The sequence below is a fragment of the Aplysia californica genome, unplaced genomic scaffold, assembly GCF_000002075.1.
Source record: "Aplysia californica isolate F4 #8 unplaced genomic scaffold, AplCal3.0 scaffold00285, whole genome shotgun sequence".
NCBI classification, from domain to species: domain Eukaryota; kingdom Metazoa; phylum Mollusca; class Gastropoda; order Aplysiida; family Aplysiidae; genus Aplysia; species Aplysia californica.
The window spans coordinates 750,316-777,488 of record NW_004797555.1 but is presented as its reverse complement, the minus strand read 5'-3'; the positions used below and the strand labels follow the sequence as shown (position 1 = coordinate 777,488).

Below are 27,173 nucleotides of genomic sequence, written 5' to 3'. Positions count from 1 at the left end.
CACTTTTGGTGTAGGTCAAGATTTCTTGAAACCCCCGAAATCTGGGTTAGCCCGCTTGTCCTTAAAAGCAATCAAATATAACCACCCACAAGAGAGGGTTTATACAGCAGCACACATCACAGACTCTGTCAAAAAAAGGGAGAGTACTTTCTTAGCCAAGTCAACACCCCAAACCCCTCCCCATCCATTTGCCCACAAGCCCTTATAACTCACTTATTTTTTGCCAAAGTGCTACATTCAACTTGGCACAAAATGCAGCACAATTTAGACCTTTTTCTCAGTGTCAATTATCACTTGCAGTATACACCATCAGCACAGTAATTGCTGTATTTCTCCTTTAGTTTTAGTAAGTGTTTAACGGCACTTGCAACAAAATAAGGTCATAAAAGTGCCAAAGAATAGATCTGTAACAACTTAGTTACAAGAGAGTAACACACATAAAAAAGGAGCAGAGATAAGGACGATAGATGTTTGATACAAAAGAAGTAGTAAACTACACCAGAGCACCTGCCAACCACCCACGCTATATTTCTCTTATACACAGACTGTCATAATGGTAACACAGCAAAAGAACCTTAAAGAGCAGAGCAGGACTAAACAAGAACCACCACCAAACACCCTAACCAACTACAGTAACAAATACAAAGATCAACTGCAGACCTAATCTTTTACTTCGAAAACACCAAAGTGTTATTTTTTTGTATACTGACTAAATATTTCCGGCAGATTTTTCGCCAGCACTTTCCATCTAAAATTAAAACATCCAGAACAGTCCAAATTATGCAATAGTCACAGGTGAATGAATGAGTTTTACTGTGTGCCAGCCACACATATCAGGAACAAAAAAAAAAAGGTTTATAATGTAGGTACAGTACCTACAAAGTCATGATTAGTTGAATACTTACACTTAAAAGCTCTTGCAGGGCCTCAGCTTTTTTCGCTATGTCTGCCAGTCGAGAATTTTCCTCTTTCAAATTGTCAATCTCTGTGCAGAGCTTAAAGATAGGAAGAAAAAAAAAAAAAAAATTAAAATTGATACATGTTTTGAGCTTTCCATGAGAAGCTTCCTAATGATTAAATCATTTGAAAATAGTGCTTCAGCTATTGTTCCATGAAAAAGATTTCAGGGTTAAACAGATGAGCCAACTCTTAAAACATAGTAAGCAATCTTCTCTTCTACAACCAGTGGAGGTTGTCGGAAAGACATTCAAACTAATCCAAGTTTTCACGAGCTTCTTCCAAAGCTAAATTTAGGGAAATATTTAGTCTCTAACTGGGAAATAAATGGGGTGCTCTTATTTGATAATAAATTTTTTTAAACCCAGAAGTCGGTTGCTAAAGTCCAGATACGCCTCTAGCCTAAGGAATTTAACATGATCATACAATATGACACAATTCTTATTTTTCCCCTACTGAGCACTCCCTTGTTTCTTGCAACAACAAAAATACACACGCCCTTCTCAATAAAAATAAGCGTAAGCAAAGATAACTGTTGTCATGATTAGGTCTACGTATAAATTATATGGAGGCTAAAATACTTACTTTTTCATTTTCTTTCAAAGTCTCCTTCAAGGCTATTCTCCGTTCCTCTGCCAGCTCTTTCCAATAGGTCCCAGATGGAGTATCTACAAAAAAAAGTAAAAATATGCAAAGTCCACACAATCAGAAGAATTCTTAACCCTATCCGTACGCCGTGTTTTACTATCGTATACGACGTGGGGAACTCTGTGCCACCACTTCCCAAAGAGGAAATTTACCCATTAATCCAATCCGCACGCTTTGCATAGCAGTCTGTCAAAATTATTTTTTTAGAAATACTGAAAGTTTGAAAGAGATCTTCGTACAAGAAGCATTCTAAAATGTGAAGAATACAACCCCGGGGGTACAAAATGACCCCAGGGCGTACGGATAGGGCTAAAGTGCTTTACAATTATATTCTGAAATAAGGTATTACAACTGTTCACAAAGTAATCTGAACAGAGAGTAAAAGCTACATATATGCATTTGCATTCAATCAGCCTACACTGTGTCAAGATAAAAAGTGAAAAACGCCCAGCGTCTTACTGCATTCACTTTGGACTAAACCAAATATAAAAAGCATTCTAATTTCATAATTCCCAAAGGAACAAAGATGAGTTTGAATTCAACTCAAACAAAAAAACGATTTGCTGGATACAGATCTTCTGATCTTCGGAACTTGTATGAACTAATTGTGTTGCAAGTGCCGTAAAACTAAAACCAAAACTAAAAGGTACCAGATCACCGTCTATATAGGACACTGGTCTGTCAAAAGTTATCTTCCCAAATACTGAAACCCAATGACAAGATAGAAAAATTTGTTGTCAACTAATATTTTTCAGGACAAAAAGACACCCACCACTTTTAGGAATCAGATTTAAAGACCTACAACACAACAATTCTGAAAGCTTCATCAACTATCAATAGACACCCCCATTCAATAAAAAGCAATAGAAAAATTCGAACCATCAACTAGTAGACCAAGTGTTTCCTGTTCGCCCAGAGTCGAACCCCTGCCACTGTCACCCTGCACAGAGTCCAGCGACTGCCAGCGTTCTTGGAGTAAGCAGTCGAGAAGTGAATCATCCGTCTGAGTATTGCGGCAACAGGTTATAACCGGGCACTCGGGGGGCACAGAAGTGTCTTGGTATATTTGGACTGGAGAATGGGACCCACTGTACTCAGGCTGGACCAACTGGGGAAAAAAAAAGGAACAGAAATTATGTTTTAGTGAGAGTTTTATGGCACTTGCCACACAATTAGGTCATATTAGTGCCGAAGATTAAAGGTGTTACCAGAGAGTAACAAACATAAAAAAGAAGAAGGGGAGATAAGGACAATAGATGTTTCATAGGAAAGAAAAAGAAAACTACACCACAGCACCCGCCTACCACCCACAAAGGTACAGAATGAAAATAGCCTGTAGAAAAAAATATGACAAAGAACCCTTTCAACACAACAGAACAAACACAAATATGCATGTAATTTGGTAATCAAAAATAAACTGACATAATTACTATGTTCACTGAATTGTTACCCCATCCTGATCAAAGAACTTATATACGTTGCATTTAATAACGTACACAGCTTAGAATGGATTTCTTTGTGTGATCAAATTTCTACATCAACTTAGCTCCACGTCTTATGTTAAAAAAATAAAAGCAACGAATTTCAAGTAAGAAGGAGTTGTCTTTAAGAAATGACAAAGTAAGGAATCACTCATCACTATGTGTACGTTACTGAACTGACAAAATTTTGCGTTTCGCAATTCCCATACAAATTTCTTAACCTTATCTTTTAAAAATACATTTATGAAAATGAAAATTAAAGCATTTTTTTCAAGTAAATACAAATACATGTGTACATGAAAAAGAAAGCTGAGACTGAAGACTCACATTTTCCTTCGACACCAGTAAATTCTCGTGTTTTCCCCCATTCAGTCGTTTTCCCCCTTGAGCTGCAGACTGGAGTGTTTGAAGATTTTTCCTCTCATTTTGAGCCTGCAGGAGAAATTTAACAATAATTACAAAGATATAATTATATAAGACAACAGCTCAATCCACGTCATAAATTTAAATAGAAAAATTTAAGCCAAGAAACACTTGGGGGGGGGTTGGGTTTACAGCGCTCGCAACTGCATATAAGGTCATATGAGCGCGCGGGAGAGACTGTGACACTAATTAATTGGAGTGGACAAAAAAAAAGTCAACAGTACAGTCCCACCAACAAGGGCGTAACTCTCTCACCTCTCACTGGCGGGGAGCCACTCATACTGGTAATCAGCCTTTTCAGATCAGAACAGGCAAATCATTTATTTTTCTCTGCACTAGAACAGTGAGCACACAATAGTGTAGGCACTAAGTGCTATAAACATGATCACTATTACTTTACCCCAAAGTCTGTTGTAGTGGGATGTTTTCTATAGAATCATTTATGTCTCTATCTCTTTTTTGGGGGGCGAGTGTTTTACGGCGCTCGCAATTGCATATAAGGTTATATGAGTGCCGGGGACACACCTAACATTTTCAGCAGGTAGGAAATTTTGAATTTTGCCCAGGTGGCGGCCGAAGCCTACTCTTAACGATTTTGGACCACCATGTCATCTTTAACGTACGCAACTTGCACATGAGACCTCCTAGACTTTTCGCCCTTGTCAGAGAAGGCTAGGTGTAGATCTTGATATAAATTTGCGAGCACTTCCCCCTATTTTCTACCTTCTCTTCTCTCTCTCTTACACACACACACACACACACACACACACTATACCGGGTCTGGGCGCTGAAACTTTCCAAAATCACAAAAGATTTCCCTACCGGGTCTGCATACTTCGTGACTGTGTTCCCGGTCACCGGGTCTGTATACTTCGTGACTTTGTTCCCAGTTACCGGGTCTGTACTGTATGTATACATTACACTTCTCAACTTCTAGGGGCCTACTGTCTCATCATAGTGGTTGCTCGTTACACAAGTCCTCCCTGAATTTATACATAAAGTAAAGGCCGGCACTATTTCTCCGAACGTTCGAGAAAATAAAGCTGGGCACTATTTCTCCGAACACTCTGAAATCACATCCTTTCCGCAAATTTCGGATATTATGTAGATCTATAAATTTTATAGTATAGGCCTACCAAAGATTGTTCGTATACAATATGGTTCAATCAGTCCAAAAAATGTCCGCAGTAAATATTTATAAATAAAGAAATGCTAGTTTCAAACAGTTTTTAGCTACAGATATGACGTTGTTGCCTATGAAGGGTGCTGCTCTTAAACTTAATTAACTTAATGTGTTGTGTTCACTCGAGTGCTGTCTAGATCTAGATCTAAAGGAGGGTTATTGATAACGACACATAGAACTAGCATAGACATCTGCGTTTGTCGCTGCCGTGACCAATCAATCGTGGCTCGACTTTTTGGCATTTTTTGGTCCCCAAATCGGAGAATAAAAGTCAAAGGGGGGGCTCTCGTGGCCTAGAGGTTAAGGTGTTGGCCTGTCATTCAAAGGTCCCGGGTTCGATTCCCGGTAGCGACCAAAAAATTTTCTTCTCTAAAATTGTCTCCTTTCACATCCTTTCCTGATCTCTAACAATGTTCTGTTGTCTGCTTTCATTTCCACTTTCTGCCCCCACCCCCTCACCTCCTTTGCCCCCTCCTCTGGGCTCCTGACTCTTTCTGCAGCCTTTCTACTGCTACTCCTTGGCTCCTCCTAACTGCTGTCTTTCTGCCACACCCCTGATCTTCTGGTAGGAAAGATCTACACCTAGCCTTCTCGGACAAGGGCGAAAAATCTCGGAGGGCCCGTGTGCAAGTTGCGCACGTTAAAGATCCCTTGGCGGTCTAAAATCGACAAGAGTAGGCTTCGGCCGCCACCCGGGCAAAATTCAAAATTTCCTACCAACGAAAAAGTATTAGGTGTGTCCCGCGCGCTCATATGACCTTATGCAGTTGCGAGCGCCGTAAAACCCTATACTAAACAAACAATAAACAAAAGTCAAAGGAAAAAAGAAGAAAAAAAGAAAGAAACCGAACCTCTTTACTTTTGAAAGAATGTTCACCTAGCTTCACTTCGTCTCTTTCTCACTTGTTGTCACCACGTTGATTTGTTGAATACGTTACAGTTACTTTTATTTTTCCCTCTTTGTGGTCTTTCATTTTGTTAGTGTGTATTTTTGTCTTTCTTGTTATTGTTCTGATGTGTTGTTTTTCTATCAATTTTTTAATGGGGGGGAAAAAAAAAGGGGGGGGGGGGGGAGAGGTGTTGTATAGTGTCATTTAATTTGATGTTCCCACCTTCATTAGATTCTAGATATATATTATATACATGTATATATATAGATTTAAATGTGTTATGTTAGAGCGTACGTTCCACCAAAACCGATCAATGTACTGACACTGGCAGGCCCCTTAATGTGTGTGATTCCATAATTTACTTGTAAAGTAATATCCTGTACTTTGTCTTAAAATTACGCACATTTAGTGTTAAAACAGCCAATCTTCTTCGAACAGGTGGACTCACGCCCTTATTTGTTAATTTTTATGGTTGTTTATGGGCTGTTCTAATTTTGATTTCATTCTGTTGTGAAACCTTTCTTTTTCACGTTTTTACATTCATCTAAAAATCTCTAGACTAGCCAGACTAGCTCTTGAAAATTGAAATAGATATAGACCTATATATATAGACAATTTGCTTCTGTGTGTGTGTGTGTATATGCATGTGCGTGTGTGAGTGTGTCTGTGTGTGGTAGTAAGTGTGTAAGTGGAGAGTGAGGAGCGTGCGTGTGTTTGTTTTTCGGGCTTTATTTCAGCCTTTATTCAGTAACAGTGTAACAGTTCAAAGTATACAAACACAGAAACACAGGATACATTCACTCCAGGGCTCATGAGTCGTTCCTCTCTTTCAGTTTCACTCATTCATTCAATTCCCGTGTTCTCTCCCACAGCTCATCCCCGTCCGCATGACTTTCACACCCCACCCCCTCCCTCCAGGCACACACAAAGAAAATCTCACTCATTGCCTTACACCCTGCGAACCATGGACAATAATATAGGCAAAACACTGCCTTAGCCGCATTCCTTTCGTTCGTGAGCTGTGGACCAGGCCAGGGGGGTCGGTGTCGTCGTCTTGTAGTTGCTGTCGCCTGTGGATACACTCGTACATGGATGCATTCTTCCTTTCACCTGCTCTTTCACTCACACTGTCTCTCCATCCACAGCTCAGCTTGTCATACGTTCAAAAGTTGCCCACTGATCATGTTTAGTTAGTGTGTGTATATGTTTGTGTGTGTACATGATGTGCATGATGGTGGTGGGTGTGTGGTGGGAGTAACTGAAGGTTGTCTGTAGGCGGGCTTGCCATGTGGTGTTCCTTCCCAATCCCAGACCAGAGGCAGAATGAAAGTTGGCGCCGAACTCTCGCAATAAATAGGCAAAAAACCACGAGACCGGAAGCCGGAAACCGTTCGGAGAAATAAAGATCTGCACTATTTATCCGAACGTTCGGAGAAATAGTCACTTCGTAAAGTAATTTATTTAAGCTTTCTGACACAGCAAATTAACTCTAGTCCTGCGGGGTTAACCGGAAGAGGGCTCTTATTGATCGATGACCCACTTACGTCGCTTGCTGGCTTGTGCCGCGGGGCGCCGGGGTCAGGCACTGGTCACGCGAGCGTGCCGCGGCAGGTCAGGGAAACACCTCATCTTTAATAGCAAACTGATACAATCAATGAATAAGTGTTACGATCACACGAATAATCCCATTATCCCCTCGTCGGTAGATCAGAGACGCTGAGATTGGAAGTTACACCAAATCGAATAACTTTTCCAGAGTTTTCCAGATTTCACACCTATTATGAATGAACTTGTGAACAGCTGCTTCAGCTATCGTTCGAAAGGGGGAAAAAATGGGATAATTTCCTAATATTTTTTTTATTCAGTTGCTCTCAAATGTCTCCCACTGGTAGGACAATGGTTCAAAAACCACCAAATATGATTATTTACATCAGGACACTACGTTTGGTGTAAGATGAATTAGATCGTTTGAAAAGTGAGGAAAGGTGTTCGCATTGAAAGATGAAAAGTCATAGTTCCTGAATATCCTTTCGAGTCCCTCAAGTGTCTAACTGGGTCAAAATGCTCATATTTCATTGGATGAACGTCTCAACCGACGCTCTGTTATCTCTACCAACGCCTCCCGTTGCAAAACAATGCAGTAAGTTTGAGATGGACACTCAGGCACAAGCAGATTGACGCACACACATTTTAGCACACAGATGCAGACTCCGCCGTAAACGAAATGCGTTGCCCGCACGGGACGACGACTGATCAGGGACCAGCTGTGGAGCGCCGCGCGGGATTGCGCTTATCGGGCAAACATTTAACAGGGACCAGAATCTTAAGGGTTATTTTAAAAGTAAAATCTTTGAATTTGTGTGTAGGCCTATATATATATAAACTTAGGTTAGGCCACCTCTATTCTCACCCGGAGTGAGAATAGTGCAGGCAAGTCTTGTGGCTATTCTCACCCGGTGCGCGTTCACCAAATTTTGCGTTCACCCTGCCTAAACCACAGAATTCTACACTGTGATAACAGAAAAATTGTAAAATTCTGTGCCGTGAACAAACGTTCCATTACAACTGTAGCCTACTAAAAGCCTACAATTTTGTCTGTGGGCAGTGGAGAGAGAGAGAGAGAGAGAGAAAGAGAGAGAGGAGTAGCGCGAGAATTTCCGGGCAAAACAAAATGGCGACCCGCGTAGTTCGGCTCGATTCGAAAAGTTAAATAGCCGTAGCATCTTTGTAGACAACCAAATTAATTTACTTTTGTGTTTTAACATCATTTTTTAACTTTGTTTTGGTTAATTTGATTGTCCACACCGATAGACAGTGTATTCAGAAAGAGACAGAGAGAGAGAGAAGAGGGGAGGAGTTGATCTTGCGAGAACTTCCGGGCAGGTGAGAATAGCCACTTTCATCTAAAGCCTTACACTTGGGCCTACACTACACTGACTTGGACTAGCCTATAGATTCTTCTACTTCTAGATCTAAATGTAGATCTACCCCTATCTCTACTAAAGTCTACTCTTCAGGACCCGATTCGATCCTCTTCTCCCTCCGCCTCACTCACTGATCAATCGGCGATTGAATCGCTCTCACTCAACAGTACTGTTCCATTATAATAATCAATAGGGTGGATCTGGGGGAATTTCTTACTTTTCACCCTATAACAATAATTTAAAGGTACAATACAAATAATTAATACTCTACTTACTGAATGATGCTTGGGTGTAGAATGATCTTTTGGAGCCACAAACATCGTCGCTTTCGTTCGTCTTGTCAGGCCCGCATCCATCTTGATTAAATTCTCGCGCGGCTATGTGCGGTAATGTGCGGTTGCAATTGACATCAACACAATACCCACAGTAACCGAAAATATTTAATGTGGATAATTTTGAACATATTAAATTATTATTCAGAGGCTCTATTTTTTTCTTTCAGGCACAACATATAACTCTAGAAGCATAGAATGTCACAATTTTTTCCTGACCGTTCGAGGGACAAGCGGAAAAAATTTCCTAGTGTCACTCTCCTTTCTAAACAAGAGAAAAAAAACCCGCACTCAAAAAACACCTAATGCATTGAAACACGAAGATTATCACTTCCGGTGTATGCCAATATGGCGCTGACCGTGTCAACAAGGTAACAGCAGTTCTAGACACGAAAACTCGTTCTTCCAGCCGGTTCTGTTTTATTTAAGGATATTACGTTTCTTATGGTTCTTTTTAATGAGTTGGTAGCAACAAAATTAAGTTTTTAATTTGCAATCTTCTCGCTGAATCAGCCACGACTCGGTGGCAGTGTTCTCACTCACTGTCTTGGCTGACGGACGATGAAACTCAACTAATTTGACCCTCGTTCTGCGGAGGCCGAGTTTATGTCGCCCGATAAGCCTATTTCGGCACCTCACTTGCGTTCTGGTCCCACGTCAGTCTGGCCCCTGGCTCAGCACATGTGCGCCTAGCATCATTTCTCGTTCAATTCTGGTCCCGCGTCACGCGGTGATCTTTATACTTTTTAGCACGGCCACCTCTATTCTCACCCGGGGCAAGAATAGTCCAATGACGTGACAAGTAGAATGAAATTCACTGCAACAACAAAAATAAAAGTTCAAAGTGTTCTGGTTTGATTTGTATACATGTGCGAGTGTTTGGTGAAAATATCAAAGCTGGTCTGTGCATTGATTCAGACCCATACACTGAATTACATGAGACAGATGTACGACACGACTTTGTGATTTCGTTGCGCGAAAAACAACACTGGTACTAGTGCTAGATCTAGCCCTAGAACTACGACTCGGGCCGTGTTCGGGTACATATCCAGGATCCTAACAATTAGACACATCATATTCTGAGACACTAGAACTAGTAAAACGCACAGAAGTATAGAAAACGGTGAAATTATGTGATTCTTGTTCATGCGACTTCTTCGACCGTTACTACGACGCGACTGTCGGATTACTATCAGCTGTATAGAAAAAAACAAAGCGCAAGTTCCGGTCTGTTCAACCCCAGTTGGGGTCACTGTCCTTCGCCTTCAATAACTTAAGGCCGGCACTATTTCTCCGAACGTTCGGGAAAATAAAGCTGGGCACTATTTCTCCGAACGTTCGGGAAAATAAAGCTGGGCACTATTTCTCCGAACGTTCAGGAAAATAAAGCTGGGCACTATTTCTCCGAACGTTCAGGAAAATAAAGCTGGGCACTATTTCTCCGAACACTCTGAAATATCATCCTTTCCCCCAAATTTCGGATATTATATAGAGATCTATAATTATAGTATGGGCCTACCAAAGATTGTTCGTATACAATATGGTTCAATCGGTCCAAAAAATGTCCGCCGTAAATATTTATATAAAGAAATGCTACAATTCCAAACAGTTTTTCGCTATAGATATGACGTGTTGCCTATGAAAGGTGCTGCTTTTAAACGTAATGTGTTGTGTTCACTCGTGTGCTGTCTAGATCTAGATCTACGGAGGGTTATAATTGATAACGACACATAGAACTGGCATCTGCGTTTGTCACTGCTGCGACCAATGTACTGACACTGGCAAGCCCCTTAATGTGTGTGATTCCATAATTTACATGTAATATCCTGTACTTTTTTAAAAATTACGCACATTTAGGGTTAAAACTGCCAATCTTCTTCGGACAGGTGGACACACGCCCTTATTTGTTAATGTTTGTTGTTGTTTATGGGCTGTTCTAATTTTGATTTCTTTCTGTTGTGAAACCTTTCTTTTTCACGTTTTTACACTCATCTAAAAATCTCATCTAGACTAGCTGTTGAAAATTGAAATAGATATAGACCCAAAAATTTGCTCCTGTGTGTGTGTGTGTGTGTGTGTGTATGTATGTGTGAGTGTTTGAGTGTGTCTGTGTGTGGTAGTAAGTGGAGAGTGAGGAGTGTGTGTGTGTGTTTGTTTGTTTTTCGGGCTTTATTTCAGCCTTTATTCAGTAACAGTTCAAAGTATACAAAAATAGAAACACAGGATCCATTCACTCCAGGACTCATGAGTCATTCGTCTCTTTCAGTTTCACTCTTTCATTCAATTCCCGTGTTCTCTCCCGCGGCTCATCCCCGTCCGCATGACTTTCATACCCCACCCCATCCCTCCAGGCACACACAAAGAAAATCTCACTTGTTCCCTGCGAACCATGGACAATAATATAGGCAAAACACCGCCTGAGCTGCATTCCTTTTGTTCGTGAGCTGTGGACCAGGCCAGGGGTGGTCAGTGTCGTCGTCTTGTAGTTGCTGTCGCCTGTGGATACACTCACACATTCTTCCTTTCACCCGCTCTTTCACTCACACTGTCTCTCCATCCACAGTTCAGCTCGTCATACGTTCAAAAGTTGCCCACTAGTTATGTTTAGTTAGTGTGTGTACATGTGCATGATGGTGGTGGGTGTGTGGTGGGTGTTACTGAAGGTTGTCTGTAGGCGGGCTTGCCATGCGGTACGTGTTCCTTCCCAGACCAGAGGCAGAATGAAAGTTGGCGCCGAACTCTCGCAATAAATAGGCAAAAAATCACGAGACCGGAAGCCGAAAACCGTTCGGAGAAATAAAGATCGGCACTATTTCTCCGAACGTTCGGAGAAATAGTCACTTCGATAACTTAAAAACTACCGGCCCCAGAGATACGAAACGAAGTCTAAGTAGCTCAGGCTTGGCCAAACAAGGGTACGAGGCGGGTCTCGCGATCCGTGCGTGATTTGTAGAGCGAAAAAAAAATTCCAAAGTTGGTCACGCAGGGCTTGTGAGACCCGTCGCGGCGGGGGTCACGCAACTGTTGTGTGACCCGTCTGAAGTGAGTTAAACTAATATGAGGCAAAAGCACAAAATCAATTGAGCTGACCTGTACAGAACTGTGATGACAAACATGACTTGTACACAACAATGATGACACAATGTACAGGAAAAGACAAAAGTCTTGCATCCAGAGAGAAAAGCGCACTTTAAGAATTAAAAAAAAAACAAGAGAGGTTTCTTTTGCTTTGAAACAGATATCAGGTCATATCAAAGACAGTGGACGATCACAATTATGTTGCTAATTATGACAAACAGTACTCGTACATAACAGTGATGACAAAACGTACTGGGAAAAGGTAAAATCATGCCTACAAAGAACAAATTTGCACCAAGAGATACACAGATCAAGAAAGGCGTATTTTGCTTCTAAATGAATCTTGCATGTATGAAATATATGTTGAAAACTTATTGATATTAGCAATGATGACAAATATTACTTGTACATAACAATGATGACACAATGTATTGGAAAAAGGTATATCATACCAACAAAGAACAAATGTGTATTTTTGAGTTAGACAGATAAACAAGGACATGTTTGTTTATTTGTTTGAGTAAAGAGAGCACTCATTACTTTAAAAATGTTTGCTCTTAGGACAATGTAATTTCTCATACGTCAGTCAGTCTTGTACGGCTGCATGACGACACCCCAAACGCCATCACTGAGCACAAAAGCTAAATCTATAACCAAAGAAATGATCCATCTCTCGAAGTTTGTTCACACATCACACTCTTGTTCCAGGAATCCAGTGTAAACACCGCAATTTCACTAAAATATTCAACAGAGTAGCCTAAAAACACGCAAAACAGCCCAGTACGTCACATTCAACGCAAAATTCTTGTGCGTCACCGGACACTGAAGGCAATGACTACTTTCGTTTTTCTGTTTTCCCCGTTGCTTCCGTTGTTTTGGGGAAGCGGGTAAGGGGAAGTCACTCAAGAAAACAATTATATCCGGGCACTGTTGATAACCCGTTCAAAACAAAAGTGGGCGAAATTCGGACTTCCGGCATGACGCAAATTGACGACAATAACGGCGAATGTTAAACAACCGACCGAAATCGTAGATCTAGGAACCTGATGTTCCTTTCGCGCATCGCGGCTTTTGAAGTATTGAATAAACGACGATATGCAAAAAGATTTAACCAGTTACGGTGATTCTACTGAAAAATAATGGTGTTTTTTTAAACACCTAGTCCGTGACGACACGACAAACGCACAAGTAATCGGAATTGTTCGTCTATTTGCAAACAAATAAACCGATTTCTTGAGCAAGTTAACCTTTCTCAATGACAAATAGCATAGGATCAAAGCACACGTAAAAAAAAGCACCCAAAAATACTAAATTTTGGACATTCTTGGAAGTTTGCATTGGTGTGCTCAAAATGACACTCCAGGAATCACTAAAAAACGAACATTTTTGGCACAAAATTTACAAACTCAAGATTATAAAGCTGACATGGGGTCTGAAACTGCTAATGCAGGTTCTACATCCTATATTTGACGTGTGTATACGTTTTGGAGGAATAAATACTAATGCATCACATTTTATGCACACTAATGTGAGATGTGTGTGTTTTTCCCCACGTTTTGGCAATGGCTCAAATAGAAAGCTATGAAAGATAGGGCGTTATTTTCATGGGAGTGTATACAGACCCGGTAACCGGGAACAAAGTATACACAGACCCGGAACTGTTTTGTGATTTCGGAAAGTTTCAGCGCCTTCTTGGCTCAGGGTAGACCTAGATTCTTCTAGATCTAGACAGACAGACATAAACCATTGCTCTAGTTTCGAGGCTAGCCTATAGATCTAGCTCTAGATCTAAATTATGAAGATTGCGGATGTCTTTTCGATGAACGATAGTTTTTCCTCCATTTTGGAGTTGGAGGAATCACAATTTGAACAAAAGAACAATGTCATAATTTCAATCGAGCACTCACCGTCTCTATTTCTCTGCCCTCTCTCTCTCCAGCCAGGGAGCTCCGGCGAGCTGCTGAGTCACGGTAACTAAAAGTAACAGAATCGGGCGAAAAGGGAGAGGAGAAAAAAAATGTCGAGGCAGGAGTCACTGAAAAGAAAAAGGGCTGCCTATAATACTTTTCAGAATGAAAATCAGATTGAAACTTGTATTCAAGAAAGATGAACTCTGAAACACATATATACATTTTAGTAGATTTCCCAATACAGTCGAACCTGCTCCAACTTTCACCTGTATAAGACAGTCCCCTACAAAATGCCACTTCCCATTTTCCCCTTTGCGTTTTTTGTTGTTTTTTTTACATTATAATGACTCTATGAAAGATGGCTACCTGTGTAGACGGCCACTTTTCTCCTCTTACAATATTTAGACTGAATATTTTCTGTCTGGTTGATCACATTTTAATAAGGCTCTATTTTTTTTTTTACAAACTGCCTGTTTGCTTCTGTATGGTATATTTGAGAGAATTTTTTGGGTGGAGTTATTTCATGATGACTGGATTAATGCCCTCATTAACTCACTTTAGATCATTTAGGAGGTGAGTTTCGACCCTGCCTGACAGTAGTGACAGAGCCAAAATGGGTGAGAGGGATAGAACATCTCAGAAGAATGACAGACATACTCGATAAGAAATCTGCGGAAATGATCTTCTGCAAGCAATGGCAATCCGGACTGCTACACAACTGACACTGGTTAAGTATATTTAAAATGATATATTAATTATTACACTGTTTCAGAGCTTCAAACGATTTTTCAGTATTTTTCTATACTCAAAATGAAAAGCTTTTCTTTTGCTCCTTTGTTCCAGGTGTTTATTGTAATCCTGTAGAGTCAAACAGAATAGTCACAGCAGAGGCATGGGATAATCTGCAAAGAGAACTCCTCCGATTCTTTTGGCCTACTTCCTCACACAGTGTGCAGACGTCAAACTTGACTAGTAATCTCAACCAAAGACTATGGCTGCCCAAGCAGACTCTCAACCTGATGTGGGTTCCCACCTTCTACATGACAACTTATACGGGTCGAATATGCTCATGAAGCTGAATGAGTTTCGACTAGGATCTCTCTTCACCGACGCTGTCCTCTGTGTGGGCCAAGAAGAGTTTCCTTGTCATAAGAATGTTCTAGCCGTTAGCTCCCCGTACTTCCAGGCCATGTTTACAAGTGATCTCAAAGAAAGTCGTGAGAACAAGATCAGCTTTAATGACATCTCACCTTGGACACTGAAGCTAGTCATTGATTATGCGTACAGTGGCAAGATTGAGATCACCGCCAACAATGCTCAAGAAATGCTTGCTGCTGCCTGTCTGTTCCAGTACCCGGCTATAGTCTCAGCTTGTGAAACTTTTTTAGAACAACAGCTCCACCCATCTAATTGTCTAGGTATTGAGATGTTCGCTCATCTGCATTCTTGCACAGGACTTGTGGAGAAAGCACACCAGTTTGCTCTTGAAAATTTCACTGTAGTTGTAGAGAATGATGAGTTTTTAGATTTACCTCTAGATAGGCTACAAGGATACATTTCAAGTGACCTTATTGATGTGAGAACGGAAGAAAGCGTGTTTCATGCTGCCATGCGATGGATCAAATTTGACTTGGATGCACGTGAGGTACACCTGTCGGAGCTCTTAGAGAACGTCAGACTGGCTGTGCTGGACCTCTCCAACCTGAAACTCATCGAGAACAACCCGCTGGTGTGTGCCTCGGAAAAGTGCTTGACCTTGGTGCAGGAGGCTCAGCAGCTAAAGCAGTCATTCCACGAGACTCAGGGTGGGAAGCGGCGACGAAGCATGCAGGACTCCATCGTCCAGCCCCGTCCCTCAACGGTTGCCAAGGAGATGATGGTGGTTTTAGGCGGCCTTCCCTACAACAGTTCTTTGTCTTGCAGCGTCGAGATGTATGACCCTCATAAAGAGAAATGGTTCAACCTGGCTGACCTTCCCTTGCGGGTTACCTGGTGCAGCATTGCTGTGCTCAATAACTCTATCTATGTGGCAGGCGGCATTCATGAAGGCCACATCATTTCAAAGGTCTGGAAGTTTGATGCAATGGAGAGATCATGGCACTCCATGTCCCCTATGCTCAAACCAAGAGCCAGGCACACGGCTGCCATCATCGATGACAAAATGTACGTCCTCGGTGGTGTCAGGTATGAGCGCAAGATGCTGAGTGTGGAGACGATCGAGTGTTACAACCCAGTGACCAATAAATGGAGCGCGGCAGGAAGGACCATGTTTCCGCGAAAGGAATCGTGTGTCGTCCCATACAACAACACAATTGTGGAGGTCGGAGGCCTTCAAGGAGAGGAGGCCATAGTCAAAACCATGGATAGCTACCACATTGTGGGAGACACGATTCGCCCTTCAGGTGAGCAGTTTGTGCTACCCGAGAATATACGGTACGCTCAGATCGTTGTCATTAATGCTGTCTTCTACATCATATGGGAGGACAGCTGCAAAATGATTGCCCTGAACGCTCAGAAACGGACATACAAATTTCTTCCCAGTCTCAGGCATTCCCGCATTCACAGCGGTGCGTCCGTCGTGAATGGAAAGATTTACGTGACGGGCGGTTTGATTGACTCCAAGCCCACGGACCTGGTGGAATGTTTTGACCCAGTGACTGAAGAGTGGACCGAGGTGACCCCCATGTCTGAGGGACGGGCTTACCACGGCTGTGTCACGCTCAAGATGTGTTGATTTGTCTCCCTTGCTTTGATTCAAATAGTCATTGGTAGATAATCTGGAGATTTACAGCCATGTGCTAATGGACCAAAAAGATATTATGTTGCTCAAAATGATCAAAAATTAATTTTTATTGATTTTTTTAACAGTAGGAGGAGTGATGGAGCTTTCAACTAGACATTCTAGAGAACAAAATGCCTCAATGTCCTTTATAATTGTACTAAGAGTGTATCTTCTAATCAGATCACACATTTAAAATGTTTTTACTTTGGAAAGAGAAATGTGTGCTTTTAAATGTGTCTGAGGTCGTTTAACCGTTTTGACTGTTTGTAATTTTGTAATTAGTATGCTTCAGGAAAATAGGAATTTTTTATGTATATTATGTCTTCTCCTCAGGAAGATGCACCCTTTTTGTTAAAATGATGTCTTTATTTATTGGTCTTTTCCTATAAGAATGGTTTAATATAAAAATATGTAGAGGACATTATGATGCAGTAAAAGCTTATTTGCCATGGACCTAAGCGTTGCTGTGAATTACAAGTAGTATTACTGAAAAGTAACTATTATCACACCAGTAACTCAATGGTGATCATATGTAAGTGAGTGCTGTATACGCTTGTTATGGGGTTACATAGAGAATTTCAACAATCACATACCGGTATATATTTGATGTGCTTGGACACCAGGCTCTGCTAACACAGTGTGAGCCCTTGAGTTAGAGTGGGTGCATGGTAGCTTTGTCAAAGCTTTAATTTAAATGCCTCATTGCTTCTGTCATACTTTCAGTGTGCAGTACATTTGCAGTGGTCTGTATTGGACAATATGGGTTATTTCTTAGATCCTTCATTATTACATGTATGTATTACTAAATCATTACATGTGACTTCAATTCTAGTGGGTTCTAAATTATGATATATATGGATGAAGAGCTTCAGTTAGAAGCCCAAACATCTATAGTTTGAAACTTATCATTTATCAAATTAAATATAAATAATATGCTTCACATTTACGTGTTAAACGAGTGCTATGACCTTATTACCGGTACGTCATATATGACAAGGTGCACTTTTTACTCACAGTTAAGAACCACATATTTTTTTTAGACTTCTTTTTTCACTGGAATATTTTGCCCCAACTGAATTAACTTTATTGCTGGTTGTTGTGTGGTTGTTGGTTAATATAATGTCAGAAACTACTATTCTCTCCACATCAGAATGGCAAGGTCCCACCCACTGACAAAGAATTCATAGTGAGACTGCAAGAGATAGATACTCACTTCTCTAAACCTTTGTCAGAATCAGAACTTTGAATGTTTCCCTTTTCAGCTAAAGCCACAAGAAGTAAGCTTGAATTTTCCACTTCATCTGGTCATTTTTTCAATGTGTTCTATTTTATGCTGTAAAATTGGAAGATGAGGCCCATTTCTAGCTCAGTATTTGGGGGAATGTTGAAAAATAACTGAATGACAGATTTTTCTTGATCAAAGGAATGGCTCATCAGTTTGAAATTAGGGTTTCCATCTTGTGGTATTGTACACAGTTTTTTTGTTGTTTTCTAAGCTTATTTATACCCATAAAATACACCTTTTGGCCTTATTTTGATTTGAGTTTTTTAAGCCTCATGAGTCTTAGATCTATTTCATTTGCCAAACAAAAATATTTTTTCATTTTCCATCTAGTTAAATACTGGTCTGTCATAGAAAATGAATTTTGAGGATGGCTACAGTGGAAGGGGTACAGTCAACCCTACTGATTAATTATTGTTTGGTGTGGGTTGAAGGGGGAGGGGGGGTTTGCTGCTTGCTGCATCTTGCCCTGTTGAAGTTATATACACCTTGCTTCAGCCTCTATTTTTTTATGTATTTTATACTATTTTCATTCTGAATCGTATGGGGTGAGGAGATCGTTGGGTTTTGTTGTTTTTTGGGGAGTGTTGTTTTTTGTTGGGTTTTTTTGTTTTTTGCTTTGTGCTTTTCTTTGGGTGGTGAGAGGGATGAGAGTAAATTGGTGTGTGTACATACATGTATTTAGTTCCTTTTATTTTTCAACACATATGAAGTATCAAAGAATTACCCTTTCAACTTGTGGTTATGATATGTTCTGAGTGGCTTTTGTTAATATTTTTTAATATACTGTGTTAAAGGAGTTGCCAAGACTCATTGACATTACCCTTTTTTTTAAGATTTAAAGCATAAAAGTAGAATTTGTTATTTCAAATATGCTTCAGCATAACCATTACTGTAGAGCACATATCAATTTATATAACAGAAAACAATTCTAATAAGAGAGTTTCTTGCCCTAGTAGAAGGGGGGGAGGGGGGGAACCGCCATTGTCATGGTTCACGGAGCAGAAGATCATTACATAAATTTGTACTGTATTTTACTATGGTGTGTAAATTTGAGTTTTGAAACTGCATCTGTTGGTGAGAGTGTGTGAGCCGCAAAGTGGTGTGCCCCATTTACTGTGCTTTAAAGAATCTCAATGTTTCAAATAGTCATCATGCAGGTGATCTAGCCTGCCAAACTCCAAGTATTAACATTATATACCCAAGCTGCAAGCTTTGTCTGTAGCCTATGCTGTCATTTGCTGGTATTGAAAAATAATTTATTAAATGGCTGAACTGTGTATGTGTATACCTATTTATGGTGCAATGAGAAACATTTTCTTGCACAAAAGTTATGCAATGTATTAAGAAAGAAGGGAATCTTAATGTTTTCATTGTAAGTGCACACAGGAGAATCAGTAAGCTAATGGTGTAGAGGAATAAAGTTTGCGTTATCTCAGAAGTTTAAGATTAAGAGCATCAGAATTTTTCCATACAGAAAGACAATTTGTAGGAAATAAACAAGTGACAGAAGAGCTAATTGTATACTTTTGAAAAAAAAGTTTTTTTCAGATTTTCATTTATCACTTACTTGCATTTTTGATCATAAAAAAGATTAATAGTAGGCCTACATTGATTTTAAAAACTGGAGCTGCGGATTTTTTGCCACTGTTCTTGAACATTACGTTCTCTTGTGTGCTGATTTGATTTTCAATTTTTCTATAAGGTGCTCACACTATGATTGCTAAATTTGATAATTTATTGCAGTAATTTTGATAAAAGACAAGACTTTTTTTTAATCTCTACTCTTCTGGAAAGTGCTTGAAAGTTCCTTGAATGAACTTTTGAGTTTATCAGGAGGCAACTGTGTTTTAAAGTTACAGTCATTTGTACAATAACATTTTTGTCAAAAATTCACTAATTCTAGCCCTCAGATGTGTGTTTCTTTTGAGAAAATGCTCAAGATTTTCTTTGACCTTGACCTAGTCTATCACTTGTTTCTACTGTATATATGTACCAGTACGTATCTGTTCTGTACGTCTGATTTAAAAGTGTCACAGGCATTCTCTCCCTTTCTCTACCTAATGTAGAGACATGCCTCGTTGGCAGTGAATACTCCTGTGGTCCCCATGTGGTGAACTTGCATTTATGAACTCAACATCATTTTTTTTTTTTTATGTCTTTTCAAAATACTTAAAATATGGAATATTTCTTATAACATCCGATGATCCGAGACAAACATGAATTTGGATCTGGAAAAAAAAAAGATTTACCGACAAACAAACTGTTGACCTCCAAACTTTTTATTGTTTTACCTTCGAAGGAAAGAGTATAAGGTGTGCTATTGATTTCTTCTTTTTTTGTTATTTAAACTTTGTGTCATGATGGTTCATTTGTTCACAATTAAAAGTCGAGAAATTGTGGTTTGACCTGCTCTTGAAATGAGAAAGCAAAATGTCTTTAGTTTATCATTTCGCCAATCGCTTGTTCATAATCCTTAAAACCCCAAATTTGGGAACAAAAATTTTGGATTGCAGTTTTTTTATCTTGGTAATGATATTGGTCGTATGTGCTCAAGAAACGTTTTGTGGATATTCAAAGTCTAAATGTTGAAAACTGTGACTATAAGAAAAGATATATATACTGAAATAGTTAGGGTTTTTTGTTAATGAAATAGTTTTTATTTTCTCCCCTGAAAAATTTTTCTTTCTAGAATTACCACAGCTGAACAGCTTCCCAGTGAAATGAGTTGTCTCTCCATGTTGTGAACCAGGTTGCACCTCTTGCTCATCACCTTTGACCCATTTTGTAATGTGCTGCGTACATGCCAGGCTGCATCAACAAACATCTTACATATGTGAGGCAGCGTGGTGAAATCAGGCGCTCGTCAAAATAATGAAAGTCAAGAAACTGGCATTTTCCTGCAGGTTTGGGAATTTTTATCAAAGTTTTGTTTTTTGGCTCAACACCTTTGATGCCCATTAAAGAACACATTTCTGTGTGTATTTCACTGAAAAACGTTGATTAAGGGCATAAAAGATGTAAGCTTTCACTTTCCACATACTCTCCAGCTAAGGAGATAAGTCTATATCTTAACATGTACCCAAGATAAATGAATATTTTTTTCATCAAAAGCAAAGCAAATGGACAGACTGCAAGATTATACTTAACTCCATAGGCCCCAAAATTGACGAACGCCTGATTTCACCGTGTCATGACACATATCATACTCTTCATACGTTTCAAATTTTGTTACGTAAAGAAGGGGCTGTTTGTTTCTACACCAGTGATGCCATGTGTACAGATCAGACTACCGAGGTCTGTACATGAAATTGATACAGTAGGCCTACTCTTTACAGTTGAAGAAAGGTATGATTATGGGTGGACGGCGGGGGCTCTAGTATGGTTTGCTTCTTCTTTCCTATCAAACATCTATCGTCCTTATCTCCCCTTTTTCTTTTTTATGTTTGTTACTCTCTTGTAACACCTCTAATCTTCTGACCTTATGCTGTTACGAGCGCCGTAAAACCTCTACTAAAACAAAAACAAAAGACTTGATTGTATGCAGGCTTTTGCCTTTGGCCCTCTTACTTATTACTAAGATTTGGTTTTTCCTTACGTATCGTGGCATACCGGTACTGGCATCTGCGGTGTAACGTTTATGCACTTCGTGGTCACATGCAGAAGACCCGATTCTGATTCCTCAGTGGAGAGGATAGAAGGAAGTTTTATGGAGTATCTCAGTCTTTCTGCTGGAATGTTGTCTCTCTCTCTCTGTCTGTCTCTCTCTCTCTCTCTCTCTCTCTCTCTCTCTCTCTCTCTCTCTCTCTCTCTCTCTCTCTCTCTCTCTCTCTCTCTCTCTCTCTCTCTCTCTCTCAGCACGGTTTGGCCCTGATAGGCAGGATTGAAGCCTGTCTCCTAAATGATCTACATTGTATGCAATCTCCTAGATTGTGTCAAATGGGGGCCTGAAGAGACATTGATTGAAGAACTGAAAAGTAGCAAGGCCGTGTGAGAGCTAAGCAATGAGTGAGTTAATCAATGGTTGCAACACCACACTTTGTCGAATGACCAACTGTTGCTATTGTTTCCAATAATTTGCAGCGTGGTTATTTTTGGAAGCCAAATTTTTGAAAAATATTAGTTGTATCCTGGCATTTCATGGCAGTAATTGGTCGCTTTTAAGGACAAGCGGGCTAACCCAGATTTCGGAGGTTTCCAGTAATCTTGACATACACCAAAAGTAGGCATTACCCTACCTACGGGAGAAGTTTGGTGTCATTAGTGTGTATATTTGTTTGGTTATAGAGAAAACTCTCTTTGTCTTTTAAAGAAACTGAACAAGGATCCAAAAACTTTACCTTCGATTTTCTCCAAACTCAAAACATAATTTTTTGGGGATAACCCCCTTGTGCTTAAAGGCTACCAATTAGTGTTGATGAGGCACAGGTAGGTCTGAGTGGTGCACTGGCTGTAGCCGTGCTAAGCAGTGGGAAGTGATACTGATAGATTTTGTGGAAAAAAATATTTGGCACAGCCTGACCCTACCTTACTTCTACACTATGGCCGTTTCGTGGGAATATCCGTGATTACATTTTTTAGGAAGTTTTTATTTAGATCTGAGAAATAGAATCCGTGACAGATGGTGTTTGATCAAACGTGATTATATTTTTTTAAGGAATGAATTTGTAACTAAAAATTTTTGTTTCTGGTCACTTTGGGGACTTCAACTACATCAAACAGACAATGCTATATGATGAAGGGTTGTTGACTACTGTATTTTGTCCAAACACAGCTGTACATTAATGCTTAGTTTCTATGATCAGTCTTGCCCCATTGTGCCATTCCTTGGTTTTGCTTTGCTGTGTATTATAATGTAATAATAAAAATCAAATGGAATCTATTTTCCCTCTGCCTTCCACCATGGTGCACCCCCTTCCCTCTCCCCATGGGGTCGTCTCTGTTGTAAACAAATATCTACTTATGTAATCTCGTAAAGGCCTCGTCTTTCCCAACCTGGTGCGTTGTTCATTTCATTGCATGTATATTTACAATTTACAGCTGAAATGCTAAAGTATGAATGGATTGTTTTATTTTTTAAGCTCAGTTTATGAAAGCTTGCAAGGTTTCAGGATAGTGAAAAAGTCACTTTCTAGTTCTAGATTCAAACAAAGAAGTGCTTATTCTGTGAAGAGATGTGTGCTCTTACTCTTAGAACCTTGGAAATTTCTTTAAATTTTCTACGGATCCTTTCCTTTTTTAGCTTTTCTTGTTCAATATGTAATTTTATAATACAGAAATTGACTTTTACACTACCGGTACCCTGCACATACATGTACTGATATTCATGTCATTTCCTTCTCCCTTTAAATAATTTTGCAGTCTTGTAAAATTCAGTATGCTAGTGTTTTTAAAAAAATGAGTCTTTGATCACCAAATGATCAGGGTCCAGATCATTCCATTCAGTCTGTGTGAACACAACTGTGATTCATTCATATTTTGAAAGTATTTTTCATCATCATAATGTGCGATCTGCTTTAATTTAGCGCTAACTTTTGAAATACTCATAAAAAAGTGCATTTGATGAATGGTGTATTAAGATGGATGAGTTGAAGTTACTAGCTTTCTTTTATGCTTGAATGCCTTAATCCTGAGACATCTTTTCTTGTCCTCTTCTATGCTCCTCAAATTTTACAATTATTATTTGTTTTGCTTTAAATATGTTCGTGAAGATCTGAAAATGGTTACTTGCTTATTTGATATGTTGTTACGTTCTTTGCAGTTGTTTTAAGTTAAATATATTTGTTTTTCAAATAAATTGAATAACACCACCAGGATAGCCACTGCTGCTTTCTAAATGTTCTGTTCAGTCATCTTTCTACTTTCTTTATTTAGTAATAACTGAATTGAGGTTAAATTACTTTCTTCCCCCAGAGCTGTGCTAGTGACTGAAGTGTCTTTGGGCTATTCCCAAAGAACATGTTCTTTTGCACAGTAGAATTGTAAATGGGCTGATTTATCAATTCAATGTCATGCTCATACTGTGCCGGAACAACATACGGGGAACTGCCTCTTTTTCTTTCCTCATCCTTACTACCGTCATTTTGCCTCTCCTTCTTTTGTATGTTTGTCACTCTCTTGTGAACTGATTGTCGAAGCAGACTTTGTGCTGTTGAGGCTAGAAAGGTGAGCAGAGTAAGCCTGATTCCCTGTTTGGACTTCTCTGTTGACATCCACCCCTTGGCCCTTATGTGACCTTATGCAGTTGCGAGCGCTGTGAAACCTTACTTAATTTTTTTTTTAAACTAAATTACTTTCTCTCTGTCCTTGTATCTTGACATTTGTACTTTAATTTATGATGAGAAAAAGGGTCACTTTTCATAAAGCAGACATCTCTATGATCATTAACACCACCAGTTGTAATGCAAGAGAATCCCTTTCGTCAATTAAGATGTATAATATATATGGCTTTACACCTAGTATCACTGTGGAATATCCAGATTAGTTCTCATTTTTGTGTCCCATCTTTGACTATTGGGAGAGTATGCAGGCTCTCTCATCCATATCAGGACGGACACAAGTTAATAAGTCCCATCTCAAAGATCGTATTCTTAATGTAGCAAGTGGTTAATATACTCTAGCTCATAGTAAAACTATTGTTTAAAACTTGGACGTTGGTAGTACAGTCTGCACTAGGTGAAGAGAGAGAGAGAGAGAGAGCGGAGACAGGGAATATTATTGCCCTGGATATGTTCAATTGATCAATGTCCACTCTACTTCTGATTCGTACCCTCTCACTTATATGGGGTAAGGAGAAGCCTGCTCTGACTTTTCTACACTTTCTTACAAAATGTCTCATATTTGTGATGTGTCCCTTCTTATTTGTTATTTGTCGTTACCAAAGGTTTGATCCCCTCCAATTCAGTTATTCTGTTCTACTCTCATTAAATTTATTTACTCTTTCATCTGCACATTGAAACAGATGGTTCCATTTCAAAGGGTGGTCAGAGGCGGCCAAAGGTAGAAGTCCTACTTCTTTTTCTCTGTTGCTTCTGTCTGTCTACCTTGCCTTTTTTTCCCCCATTCTAAAGTGGCTGTTACTGTACAGTTCCAGTCTGCTACTTCTCACTCAAACTGCATTTCCAATCAGATGTGGTATGGTACTGTGCGGTTTTAAACATTTGTTACTTCTTAACTTGATTATTTTCATTGCCCTATATATCAAGAGGTGTCTTGCTTTTGCTTTGATGGTGAAGTGCTTCATATTTTGTTTGGTTTTCTTTAGTTTAGGTCTGGGAATTTGATCTCCTATGCTTCCCTTTTGACTGATGGTTGCTGTGTTGCTCCTTGTGTGTTTACGCTGAGCTGTATATCTACACATGTACACGTACCTCAAACACAAAGCTTTTTCTAATGTGTGATTCATTGTCATCATGTTATTTTGTTACTCTTTTCTTTGTGAACTGTTGAATATCAAATACTTATTATTAATATTACAATTATTGTTGTTATTTCATTATCATTATTATTATTGTTATTGTTATTATTATATTATTATCATTATTATTAAAATATTGCTGTTGTTATATTTATTATTACCATTATTTTTTAAACTCATTATTATTACTATTATTATTATTTTTATTGTTATTATTATTATTGTGATTATTATTTTTTATTAATTTTTTTATTATTGTCATCAGCATTCATGGAAGCAATATCTTGAAATATTTGGCATCCTGTTTGCTGCTAATTGTCAATGATCGAACAGATTTGGGCATTCTGACGTCTCCAAATTGTTTCTTTTTTTGTTAGTGACCAATTAATGCTGTTCATCTTACTTGCAGTTTGTAGGGCTGTACTCTCGATCAGAAGTTCCTACTTTTTTGTTCAATGTTTGCGTGTGTTTGAAATGTTTGGAGTTTTGCTTGGAGGCTTTTTTCTTTGATTTCTCTTGTTGGCACACTTTTTTTTTTCCTCTTTCCCCTGTATCAATATAGAAAGTTTCAGAGTAAATATTTCATGCCCACAACACTGATAATAATATAATTCTAGGTTAAAAACCATACATTAAGACTTACAGAAACATGCTTTAAGGTCAGTTTCGATTTTCTTTTTGCTTGAGTACAATTCTGTATAGTTTGCCTACTGGTCATTGTCCAAGGCTTCTCAAATACATTGTACATCACTTTGGCAATTTCAAAGTTGAGTTTAGGCCATTATAGTGGTGGTATTATTTTCCTCTCTCATCTATCTTTAATCCCCTAACTAGTTGCTCAGCCTCAGCTCGGTCCGACGTTGTGTCATTGGGAAAAGCACTTAACACGAATTTCCCACTTGGCTCTGTCCTTTCGGAGATGGACATTAAAATCGGAGGTCCCGCCTCTTAAATAACCTAACAGTGTTGATAGGGGCGTTAAACCCGTACCATTTCACCATATTTTATTTGCACTAGTTGCTCCAGAATGGCCAGGAAAGGCTAAGAGTAAGATACGACCTAGACACATTTGACAACCAGAAGGAGAACCAGACATGTGCAGTTGATAATCGCTGAAATTATTTTGAGTTTGGGTGCATATTTATTAATATTTATGTAAACCTTTTAAAGCTTGGACACACTAATGTTTGGAAGTTTTTTGCAAGGAGTAAAACAATGACCCTTCTGTTGTATTTGGTTTCTTTTAAGGACAAGCGGGTTAACCCAGGTTTTGGGGGTTTCCAAAAATTCTGACCTACTACAAAAGTGGGCATTGCCCTATCTATAAGAGAAGTTTGGTTTCATTGGTGTGTATATTTGTTTGGTTTTATTATAGAAAAAACTCTCCTTGTCTTTTAAAGAAACTGAACAAGGGGCAAAAACTTTACTTTTGATTTTCTCAAAACAGCATTTTTCAGGATAGCCCAGCCCCCTTGTGCAAGCGACCTTTTAATTAATCTGAACCATGGAAATCAGATGTTGAAAATAAAGTCATTTCCTATCTTTATGCCATCATAGGTAATGCAGGAGAGGTTCTTTCTTATCACGTTGTGGTGGGTATTACATAATGATTATTGAGATTCAAATTTGTTGTTTAGTTTATCCTTAGTCCTGCCCCATAACTCAAAAGTCAAAAAGCAGATGGATAGAGAGTAGATCTTATTATTTGCCGTACCTGTTTAGTCTCAATTTTTTTCGCCCCTTTCACACACTAATTGACTGTGTGTTCGTCTTTTCAGTGTGCATGTTTTTCGTTTAACACAGAGAAACGTACCAAAGAAATGGCACAGGTCCAGGTGTGTTTAGTGTGTGTGTGTGTGTGCGCGC

At 39.3% G+C, this 27,173-nt stretch overlaps 2 protein-coding genes across 2 annotated transcripts in view; one reads left to right on the top strand and one right to left on the bottom strand.

Moving 5' to 3' along the window:
- The window catches only part of LOC101858869, a 25,761-nt gene extending 16,818 nt beyond the window's left edge, over positions 1-8,943 (bottom strand). The window contains exons 1-5 of the mRNA XM_013084329.2: positions 8,782-8,943; positions 3,414-3,518; positions 2,485-2,713; positions 1,543-1,625; positions 906-995 (exon numbers count right to left, since the gene is read on the bottom strand). Coding sequence (XP_012939783.1) covers positions 906-995; positions 1,543-1,625; positions 2,485-2,713; positions 3,414-3,518; positions 8,782-8,862 — 588 coding nt within the window. The 5' untranslated portion in view covers positions 8,863-8,943. The remainder of the gene's footprint in view (positions 1-905; positions 996-1,542; positions 1,626-2,484; positions 2,714-3,413; positions 3,519-8,781) is intronic.
- Positions 8,944-9,175: 232 nt separating this feature from the next.
- LOC101858640 (kelch-like protein 21) lies at positions 9,176-17,525 on the top strand. Its single transcript, XM_005101498.3, has 2 exons — positions 9,176-9,209; positions 14,670-17,525. The coding sequence occupies exon 2, from the start codon at positions 14,818-14,820 to the stop codon at positions 16,558-16,560; it is 1,743 nt and encodes a 580-aa protein (XP_005101555.1). The 5' UTR covers positions 9,176-9,209; positions 14,670-14,817; the 3' UTR covers positions 16,561-17,525.
- The last annotated feature ends 9,648 nt before the right edge of the window (positions 17,526-27,173 follow it).

What these genes read in the sequence shown, in the direction of transcription:
- LOC101858640 (XM_005101498.3), top strand. Translation starts at nt 14,818, where the DNA reads ATGGCTGCCCAAGCAGACTCTCAACCTGATGTGGGTTCCCACCTTCTA.